General features: G+C 35.2%; 1 protein-coding gene across 1 annotated transcript; it reads right to left on the minus strand.

Annotated features, from left to right (window-relative positions):
* Nucleotides 1–9,661: 9,661 nt before the first annotated feature.
* Nucleotides 9,662–11,467, minus strand: LOC6034516. Its single transcript, XM_038258095.1, has 2 exons — nt 11,342–11,467; nt 9,662–11,284 (listed from the first exon to the last, which is right to left on the minus strand). Exon 2 carries the CDS (start codon nt 11,278–11,280, stop codon nt 9,715–9,717), a length of 1,566 nt encoding a protein of 521 aa, XP_038114023.1. The 5' UTR covers nt 11,281–11,284; nt 11,342–11,467; the 3' UTR covers nt 9,662–9,714.
* Between the last annotated feature and the right edge of the window lie 324 nt (nt 11,468–11,791).

The following is an 11,791-nucleotide window of genomic DNA, read 5'->3' on the forward strand; positions in this document are numbered from 1 at the left end:
CCCTTATCAGCCCAGAACCTAAGGAAAAAGGCAGCGCATCTTACATCAGGAAATAAAGTCAACCCCTCAGGAGAGCAAAGGAAAAGCAGCCAAAAAACAAAACGTCTGAAAAGCGAGATAATGAAGGAACGGTGAAATTGGCATCTGGCAACTGATTGACGACGAGGACGAGACGATCTCGTCCGACTTGACTAGACTCTCAGTCAGTCAGAGACATGTCGGCATGAAGATCGCGGTTTTTGGTCTGCTGTCAGCCGAGACGTGATCGGCTCAACTTGGGTTCTTTTGGGGTAGGTCGTGGTTGAGGTCGTTTAGCAGGGAAAGAGGGAGGAAATTGGATAATTGTAGTATTTTGAGGTTGTTACGCTTTTTGGAATTGAATTGAAATTATGTATTTTTTCACCATTTCAAATATTTCTCATTTCAGGGGACAAACAGAGTCTGATCTTCAAGAAACCTAAGACAGAAATCCACTGAAAATGGAAACTAGAATCTAGCTTACAGTCCAAGGACATAAACTTTTTAAATATTTTGCTATACGTATACGCCGTATACGGTTTGGATTACAGACTCTAAATGACTGTTTGTTTCGTGATTATTAATCCAAATTTAAATTGAGTTAAAGGCAATCATCAACCACTAAAATCATCAAAGCATTTTTTGTTCATTATCAAATGTGAGATTGCAATAAAATAACAAATCTTGAGCACAGACTTTTTGTTCTTTAGACAAAGTTGATTGAAAAGTTGCTTTAATGAGTGTTTAGCTATTTTCAAGTTTTTTCAAAATGTGTTTTATAAGATGAAGAATGTTTGTTTTTTTGTGAATTGTCCAATGTTTTTAAAAGTTTAATGTTTATTTTTGAGGTAACAATTGTACTACGAGCTGAAACATGCTAAATATGATTTTCAATGCATTAACATGCATTTCAGTTTGATTAGACTTCTATTTTCATTGAAAATTTTATGTTTATTGAAATATTTTTTTACCGATTTTTAAAAGGGTAACATAATTTTCGGAAAATATTTGCAATGGCCTAAATGCTGAGTTATGTAAAACACTAACTATTTTTATACTAAATTTGCAAAGGAATGTATTGCCTTTCTCCAAAAGAATAAAAATCAAGCAAATATTTCGCACTTTGAAAATAATAACTGATTTTCAATAAGGCCGAGTAAATGTTTTCATAGATAAGTCAATCCCTAATCTTTAAAAATCTTCTTAAAATATGGAGGAAATTCAAAACCTTCAAAAAATCCAATAAGAAAAAATATTTCGTTGATGTTTTAAAAGATCCAAAAAATTACATTGAAATGTTTAGCATCTGGTGTGATTTAATAGTGAACCTATTTAAATAGCTGTGCTAGATTATTTAAAAAAAATATAAGCTATAAATAAGTCTAGAGTTATTTTTGAGTCCCAAGTTCTATAAAATTTGACCTCCTTTTTAATTCTTCCTAAATTCCTAAATACTTAAGCAACATTTGAAAAGGGCTCTACAAACAAACCTTTTTGCCTTCCTCACTGAGGTAAGGCTATAATCCTGCTCTAAAAATGAACTTTTTATTAAAAGCTCGAAGACCCACCTTCATATATACATATCGACTCAGAATCGAAAACTGAACAAATGTCTGTGTGTGTGTATGTGTGTGTGTGTGTATGTATGTATGTGTTAAAAAATCTTGCCAAGTTTTCTCAGCACTGGCTGAACTGATTTTGATCGAACCAGTTGCATTCGACTTGGTTTAGGGTCCCATACATCGCTATTGAATTGTTTGAAGTTTCGATAAGTAGTTCAAAAGTTATGTTTAAAAATGTGTTTTCACATATATCCGGATCTCAATTATATGCATGTAAACGATGTCCGGATCCATCATCCGACCCATCGTTGGTTAGGTTATCAAGAGACCTTTCCAATGAGTCCACAACGTTGAAGATCTGGCAACCCTGTCTCGAGTTATGACCACTTAAGTGATATTTATGTACTTTTTTAAAGCCGGATCTCACTTAAATGTATGTAAACGATGTCCAGATCCATCATCCGACCCATCGTTGGTTAGGTTATCAAGAGACCTTTCCAACGAGTCCATAACATCGAAGATCTGGCAACCCTGTCTCGAGTTATGACCACTTAAGTGATATTTATGTACTTTTTTGAAGCCGGGTCTAACTTAAATGCATGTAAACGATGTCCGGATCCATCATCCGACCCATCGTTATTTAGATAATCAAGAGACCTTTCCAACGAGTCCACAACATCGAAGATCTGGCAACCCTGTCTCGAGTTATGACCACTTTAGTGATATTTATGTACTTTTTTGAAGCCGGGTCTAACTTAAATGCATGTAAACGATGTCCGGATCCATCATCCAACCCATCGTTGGTTAGATAATCAAGAGACCTTTCCAACGAGTCCACAACATCGAAGATCTGGCAACCCTGTCTCGAGTTATGACCACTTAAGTGATATTTATGTACTTTTTTGAAGCCGGGTCTAACTTAAATGCATGTAAACGATGTCCGGATCCATCATCCAACCCATCGTTGATTAGATAATCAAGAGACCTTTCCAACGAGTCCACATTATTGAAGATCTGGCAACCCTGTCTCGAGTTATGACCACTTAAGTGATATTTATGTACTTTTTTGAAGCCGGGTCTAACTTAAATGCATGTAAACGATGTCCGGATCCATCATCCAACCCATCGTTGATTAGATAATCAAGAGACCTTTCCAACGAGTCCACAACATCGAAGATCTGGCAACCCTGTCTCAAGTTATGACCACTTAAGTGATATTTATATGCTTTTTTGAAGCCGGATCTCACTTAAATGTATGTAAACGATATCCAGATCCATCATCCAACCCATCGTTGGTTAGATAATCAAGAGACCTTTCCAACGAGTCCACATTATTGAAGATCTGGCAACCCTGTCTCGAGTTATGACCACTTAAGTGATATTTATGTACTTTTTTGAAGCCGGGTCTAACTTAAATGCATGTAAACGATGTCCGGATCCATCATCCAACCCATCGTTGATTAGATAATCAAGAGACCTTTCCAACGAGTCCACATTATTGAAGATCTGGCAACCCTGTCTCGAGTTATGACCACTTAAGTGATATTTATGTACTTTTTTGAAGCCGGGTCTAACTTAAATGCATGTAAACGATGTCCGGATCCATCATCCAACCCATCGTTGGTTAGATAATCAAGAGACCTTTCCAACGAGTCCACAACATCGAAGATCTGGCAACCCTGTCTCGAGTTATGACCACTTTAGTGATATTTATGTACTTTTTTGAAGCCGGATCTCACTTAAATGTATGTGAACGATGTTCGGAACCATCATCCAACCCATCGTTGGTTAGATAATCAAGAGACCTTTCCAACGAGTCCACAACATCGAAGATCTGGCAACCCTGTCTCAAGTTATGACCACTTAAGTGATATTTATATGCTTTTTTGAAGCCGGATCTCACTTAAATGTATGTAAACGATGTCCGGATCCATCATCCGTTCCATCGTTGGTTAGGTAATCAAGAGACCTTTTCAACGAGTCCACAACATCGAAGATCTGGCAACCCTGTCTCGAGTTATGACCACTTTAGTGATATTTATGTACTTTTTTGAAGCCGGATCTCACTTAAATGTATGTGAACGATGTCCGGAACCATCATCCAACCCATCGTTGGTTAGGTAATCAAGAGACCTTTCAAACGAGTCCACATAATAGAAAATCTGGCAACCCTGTCTCGAGTTATGACACCTTAAGTTATATCTGTGTACTTATTTTTCTGGACCTAAAAAAATAGCTGAAAAATGTGTCCAAACCACTCATATTACCCATTGTTGGTAAAAAGTGAGGAAGGCATCAACCACACAGGTGGATTAAGTTAGTTTTTTGTTTACAAAACAAAATATGTTGTACTTTGGCCGCTGCAAAAACTTAAAAAATGTTATGGCAATAGAAGTCTTATTAACTGAACGCCTCTGATTATCATATTTAGCGTGTTTTGGCTCGTTTAAAATTATTTTGATTTTTTTGTGAAATTAAGAACAATAAAGCAAGACGTTTTAATTAGTTAAAAAAATGTAAGGGCAAAAAATTATATTTTTCCAAAAAACATTCCAGAATTTCAACAAATCAATGCAAAAGGCATGGCAAAATGCAATGCGCAAAATACGTAATCTGGGGTGAATCGAGACTAAAGTCTGAATAGGGACAGCAGTTTTTAGAGCACTTAAAGCTTTTGAATTTGGAAATGATTGTACACATTTTGTTGGCCTGAGTGTGTTCTAACCGAAACCAACCAGAAAAATCAAAATATTGTGCTCCAACATGGTTAAAACTGCTGTCCCAATTCGCCCCATGTGTCCCGATTGACCCCAGTTTACGGTACAGTTGGATTGCTATCATTTGTTCTCCAAAAATCTTTATTACGATTTATTTAAGTGCGTCCATCCCGGGAATTCCCGAGATTTTTCCAAAACCGGGAATTCCCGAATCCCGGGATTTTTTTATAATTTGTCCTGGGAATTCCCGAAATTGAAAAAAATAAACAAATTTTGCTTTGGAAATTCAGATTTAGCTGTGGAAATTGATAAATAGTTGAATACTGAGTAATCCATAAGAATTTTAAAGTATTAAAATTTGTATACAGTTATAAACTGCATTAATTTGGGTTCTAAGGGAAAATTGAAAAAAAATAGTTTACGGATTTGCAAAGTGCCCAGTGCTTTATATGTTTTCAATTTATTTTTATTTATTTTTAGAAAGACTGGGTATTATTTTACGTATATTCACGTATATTGATGACTTTAAACTTGGAAAAAAAATATCATGTTGAATTATTTTTCATCAGACAGCTATTTAAGCCAAATTTTTTGCATAACATTTTGAATGACTTCGGTTAAAGCAGGAACCGAACAAAATATTGCTCTAAAATCTCCTGTACCTATTAAAACTGCAGTTTCAATTTTGCACAGATAAATAATTTGTAAAATATGTTTTATATAAAACATGAAATTCAAAACTTATGTAAAACTCAATATTGACTGGTATCTCTTATTTGATGCCGTTTCTTCTTTTTTTAGACATTTTTAAAGAAATTTTTCAAGCTTTTCTAGTCAAGTAACATAAAATAATATGTATAATAAATATATTTATAAATACTTATTAAATTTTAATCACATTGGATTAAAAATTGTAGCACGTTACAAAATGTGAAGCACAACAAAGAACAGAAAAAATCAAATTTTAATTCCTTTTAAGCTGTTTAAAAACTGTTGTCATTTTTTAGAATAGAATGTAGATTATCACCAAATAATATTGTTGAGCAAGTTTTATAATTTTAAGCTTGAAAAACATAACAAATATAATGAAATATTGATTTTTTGACTGTTTCAAAAATTTCCCGGAATCCCGGGAATTCCTTGGATTCTAAAAATATTTTTCCCGTTTCCCGGAAATTCAAAACCAGGAATATAGGACGCCCTAATTTATTTGTTGCGGAAAAAACATATTGTGGCACTATACATCGAAAATTTACTAAAACTCAAAACATTAAAAAATTAGCTTAAACATGTTAAACGCATGGGAATGCATTTTATTTTGATTTCAGCTGAATGCAATTAAAATAACGTTGAAATTTTGAAGCTTTTTGAATAACAATTGTTTTAGACCCATGATTTTTCGGACCGTTTTTGAAGGGGAAGGGGAGACAACATCTTTGAAAATTATTTGCAACAACTTAGTTTACAAAAGAAAAGGGCATGGTATCGAAAATCTGTCCTCAGAAGTGAGCCAAACAGCGAAAAGATTGATTTTTGGTCGTAATTAGGGTTTTCATAGCTTATCTGATTATTTTACATTAAAAAACCTTGAAATATGACCAAAAATTGATATTTTGATACCTTAGCTCAACTATGAGAACCGAATCAGATTCAGCTGGCAAAATTACATGGAAAAACAAATAGTTGGACAATTTTCCAATTTTGTTAGGATAGCAACATACAGTTTTCCCTAGAAATAATTCATTAACTGTTTCAAGAAAAAATTTTTGATTGCATTGATTGATTTCTATGTTGCAAAAGTGATGTTAAAAAAAAAAATGAAAAATAAATCATATTTAAAATAAAACGTGATGCAAACAAATTTTTATAATAAAATAACATGTTTGAAAATGTACTGCTCTCAAACTTTTCTATGATCAAAATTATCCAGAGTTTTTTTTTAAAGGACCAATAAACTATTGTCTTTCATATGTTTATAGGACCTGATAATAAAAAAAAAACTCTGGAAATCAACCTGATATTCCAACCACTAGACCATCCACTATCAGCTTTTTCCACACTTCCACAGTGCCACGCACAAAACCAGAAAACCTGCATTGCAGCAAGGTCACTCACTGGGGCACCGTTACTGGACCTCGCGCGCGCACGTTTGTCTCTTTTTTTTATTTTTTTTGCTTTGCTTCTCACCGCACTCCTCTGCACGCAGCAGCATCCCTTCGTCATCTCCTCCTCTTATCACAGATCACCTCTCGAGGTTCGATCCCCGCCGCAGACGCGCCCAGTAGCAAAGTTGAGTTGCTATAAAATTGAGACAGGAAAAATAAACAAATAGACCAAAGTGGATTTCTGTGGGAAAGGGAGAGGTGAGAGCAAATGTTGATTCTCTCCGCAGCATCCACCATGCGCAGATGTCGAACTTGGGTGTGTTTTTGGTGCTCTTTAGTTGGATTTATAGCAGGAGATTGAGAGTAAATTCTCACTGAAATAAATATTTGTAAGGCAAAGGGTGCCATGAGCGGCTGTACTAAAATAAACTGTTCAAATGTTTAAGGAATGGCTAGTTCGAACGATTAGCTTTCATAGCCTACTTGATTAAACTTGCATTCAAGTTTAGCGGTTGATTTTTGTCGAATCAATAAAATGAACTTTTCACGAGGAATAACCGTTCGAATGAACATTCGAAGATGGTATTCTCTTCTGTGAAAAGTTTTCAAAAATTGGCTTTATGATCGATTGGGTTTAAATCGATCCTCATTTATTAATTGGTTTGGTTTAACAAACAGAAATTTGGCTAATTTTCCCCACAAATCATCCACTTTTATACCATTTCATAAATCTTTATCCTTTATTGATTAATAAGCTATCAGCTAAACACCAAACACAAAAAAACGCACCAATTGATATCAAATTACAAAACTCTTTCATAATCTCCCAGCAGAATCAATCAACACCGATCAGATCAATCTCGTGGCAGGCGCAGCATTATCAAAAAAAGAAAAAACGAAAAGAGAAGAGCGATCTGCTTCCACGAAAACGAACCAGATCAACCGGCGATCTCGTTTCGGGATCGGGTTTGGAACGGGTTCGAAATGCGGTGGGGCAGGGAAAAGTGTTACGTTCCATCAGTCGGCCGGCCGTTTGACATCGGGTGACGTTTTAATTAGTGGAATCCCGCTGGAATCGTTTTCGGTGGCGAAAAAGGTGGAATTTTGAAGGGGGGATTTCGGACGGAGAGGGTTAGTTTGGCGAAGTGCATTTGATGAAAAAATAATGTATTAATCAACAAGTGTACTTTTTCTTACGTTTTACTTTTGAATAAAAAAAATAATAAAAAGTTATTTTTTAAATGAGAATTTTCTTCACAAGTTTCTTATATTCACAACAACAAAAAACTGAATTGTAGGACTGCATACAGACAATTTTAAATTCCTGAGAGTTTTCTAATAACCTTTTTTTCGGCAAGTAATGGTTTAATTTTGCCTTCCTCACTGAGGTAAGGCTATAATCCTGCTCTAAAAATGAACTTTTTATAAAAAGCTCGAATACCCACCTTCATATATACATATTGACTCAGAATCGAAAACTGAACAAATGTCTGTGTGTGTGTATGTGTGTATGTGTGTATGTGTGTGTGTATGTATGTGTGTGTGTGTGTATGTATGTATGTGTTCAAAAATCTTGCCAAGTTTTCTCAGCACTGGCTGAACCGATTTTGATCGAACCAGTTGCATTCGACTTGATTTAGGGTCCCATACATCGCTATTGAATTGTTTGAAGTTTCGATAAGTAGTTCAAAAGTTATGTATAAAAATGTGTTTTCACATATATCCGGATCTCAATTATATGCATGTAAACGATGTCCGGATCTATCATCCAACCCATCGTTGGTTAGGTAATCAAGAGACCTTTCCAACGAGTCCACAACATCGAAGATCTGGCAACACTGTCTCGAGTTATGACCACTTAAGATATTTATGTACTTTTTTGAAGCCGGATCTCACTAAAATGCATGTAAACGATGTCCGGATCCATCATCCGACTCATCATTGGTTAGGTAATCGAGAGACCTTTCCTAGGAGTCCACAACATTGAAAATCTGGCAACCCTGTCTTGAGTTATGACAACTTTAATTATATCTGTGTACTTATTTTTCTGGACCTAAAAAAATAGCTGAAATATGTGTCCAAACCAATATTACACATTGTTGGTATAAAGTGAGGAAGGCATCAACCACATAGGTGGATTAAGTTAGTTTTTCTGTTGAAAATGATTTTTGAAATTTTTATGTAGTATCTCTTTGATTTTTCCTGAAGGAGATATTGGACTATGGTAAACAAACAAACTCGCACTATATGACAGTTTGGCAGTTTGTTAGCTTGTTTGTTTGCCAGCATTTGTTTGCAGAAACGTGAGCCTTCACAGATTTTGCTTTGTTTGCCGCAAAAAAGTTTGCGAATTTAGCAAACTGTCAAACACGAAAAAAATGCAAGTTTGTTTGTTTGTCATAGTCTAATAGATCCTTAAATAAACAAACAACAACAAGTTTTCATAATTTAACTGATTGTGCAAAAACGTTATTTAAAAAAAAACGTTATTTTAAAAATTAGTATTTTCACAGTGTCACTATTAGTATCTGCATTGTGGACAACTTTGCTAGAGACATCACACCAAAAATACAAAAATCACATTCCGGGACACATATATTTGAATATTGAAATATTCTTTTTTTTTATTTCGTTGCGGTTAACCCATATAAGTCTCCATACAATTTTGGCAGCTGTCCAAAACTGGTACGTAAATATTTGAAAATCGAAAAACTTTTTAAAGAATTTTCTGATCGATTTGGTATCGGAAGGTTGATTTTGAGATAAACTTTTTTTCACAAAAGTCCAGCATCCTAAAATCCCTAGTCCTGAGCTTTTTTTTAAATTTTTTTATTTGTTTTAGGGGACAAAAAACCATAAATTTTGAGCCAAAATAAAGTATTGACAAACATTTTTCGCATAGTTATGTTTTTTTTTTAATATTTGTTTTTTTGGGAAAAACAGAAATTTTGGTCAAATTTTTTTGAGCTTCTAATGTAAAATCAAATTTGCAACCATGAAGTGCTTTACAAAGTTTTATTAGGAATTCATAATCACTAAATGAAATTTTCAGAACAGATTTGAACTCAGTGACCCAGAATAAGATCTGAAGTTTTTTCGAGGACTTCGGATAATCTAGTCTGGACTGTAAATCAATCCCAACTAATGTACGAATATTTTGAGATAGGGTGACCACATTATCTATCCAATGTAGTTTACATGATAGATCCAAACCTCATTTGCGTCCAAATTAAGGCTATAGAAAAAAAAACTGCCGATAAAAAAGTTTCAGTTTTGTTTATTGAAAACGAAATGGTGAGAAGCTTATTGGACTTATTCAACATTTAACACCCTAATTCCTAATTTCGTCACAATAAAATTATGAACTACATTCAAAACGTCAGCATATTTTAGTCGTAAAGCCATCTCGCAAGCACTTTCCCCTTTGTTGTTCCTGGCGATAAGTTTGGCTCCAGCATTGAGTAGAATTTGCACCGATATCGGATCATTCATGGCCACAGCCATGTGCAGTGGGGTACTGTTTCCGTTTGTAGCGTTTGCATCAAAGAAGTTGGCATCAGCCTTTTCAAAATGCAGCAGTTCTAGCATTTTTCTATGATTTTTGTCTTCAATTTCAAATAGCAGCCTGATGTTAAGTCTTGTTGTAGGGAGATATTCTACAACTTCCATTTGATTTTCAGCAAAAACAGGCCCACTTGAATTACTTCGTACACAACATATATTAACAATTGGGAAAAGATTACAGGTTTCAGTAAGAAATTTGACTATTCCACTTTGCATCCAGTGCATTTGTATAACATCTAAAAACTCTAAAGCATATAATCTGTCGTCGAATTCATTTAAAACAATTCTCCGTACTGAATCCTCTTTTGCTTGATTAAAATAAATACGAAACTTTTTCAAAAAATCATTTGCAAGATATTTTATACCATTAAAACCAATGAGTTTTTTTTCTGATTGAAGAATGTTTTTAACCATATTTTTATCGGCCGATTTACACAAATTTGTTATAATTTCACTTTCATCGTCTACTTGCAATATTCCACCTTCGTCATTTGTCTTTAGCAAATCACTGTTGCTAACTTTACGTACCAACGTATACTCGTACTTTGCTGAAGTGTACAAAACTAGCTCCACATCTAAATCCTCGAAATTTCCTTCAAAGAATCCCCCGGATCTGTCTCGACCGAATTGTTCACGAATCATCAAATAGTTCTTGAAATTTGTATGCACACTAAAGTCACCCTTTTCACACATAACATCCTCAACAGCTGCAAACTTGATTTTATTTTTGTCAGGGTCTTCACGATGTTTGGCCTGAACAAACAGCAAAGTGTCCCGATCTGCACCTTCACAGCGATACCGCACGACCAGATCGTCAAAGTTTCCTATTCCGTCCACGTTGGATCCAAGATAAAATTGGCATCCCAGGCGTTCCAACCGGAGATAAACCAGCGCCATCAAACGGGCCTCGTACAGCTGGCCAGAAATTCCCGCAGATCCCGGACGTCGGTGGTATTCACCTTCACTTGAAGTTGTAGGGTTTGATGAATTCTTGGCTACCGAAAGTCTCGGAGTGCATCGGAAGTGCTCCTCAAAGATGGGTCTGATTTGAAAGTCACTTTTAGCCAGCTCCCAAGGAGACTTGTGATTTCTGAGTTTGGTGTCGAATTTGGCACCCCAGCGGAGCAGAATTTCCACTGATTTCGGATCACATTCTGCCACAGCTATGTGCAATGGAGTGCACAGTCCATTGGTGCAGTTGGCATCGACAAAATTTGGATCAGCACCGTTGGTTAACAGTCGGTTTATTTCTGTGTGATCTTGGTCTTCGATGGCAAACATAAGCAAATTATTTTTCCTGACTTGTTGATCCATTGTGCTAGAAAAGAAGCGAATAGTTAATGCACCGTAATCCCATTTAGTAAAAATTACCTACCCAAAAGAGTTACAACACTTTTTTGAGTTTTGATACGATGATTAATTTTCAAACATAGAAAATATACGTGCTTTCAGCATTTCAGTAAACAGTCAACTCTGAATTGAAACAGTATCGACTGGTTTAATGGCAAACAATCATTATCGCTACGACAGGTGTCACACTGATAAGATAGGTAGTTTAGTCTGTGTTGTGTTTTGATTCTCTGGTTACAAAAGATCAAGCTGGTTAAAAGAAATTCAATCATGTCAAAAAGTTAGAAGTAAAATTTTAAGAAACAAAAAAATCAACAATATCGAAGGAACCCTATTGATTTCGATACTTGCGAATTTCAAATGTGGACAATCTAATGTAGCGATATTATCTTATCAGAAGCCTTCTGCTGTAAACCATGAAGAAATCCTCAAAATATTTGGAACCATCAGATCAAAATCCACATTTTATTTATAA

The sequence above is a fragment of the Culex quinquefasciatus genome, chromosome 2 (genome assembly GCF_015732765.1).
Source record: "Culex quinquefasciatus strain JHB chromosome 2, VPISU_Cqui_1.0_pri_paternal, whole genome shotgun sequence".
Taxonomy (NCBI): domain Eukaryota; kingdom Metazoa; phylum Arthropoda; class Insecta; order Diptera; family Culicidae; genus Culex; species Culex quinquefasciatus.

Excerpts from the sequence above, each read along its gene's own strand:
- LOC6034516 (XM_038258095.1), bottom strand. The coding sequence starts at position 11,280 with ATGGATCAACAAGTCAGGAAAAATAATTTGCTTATGTTTGCCATCGAA.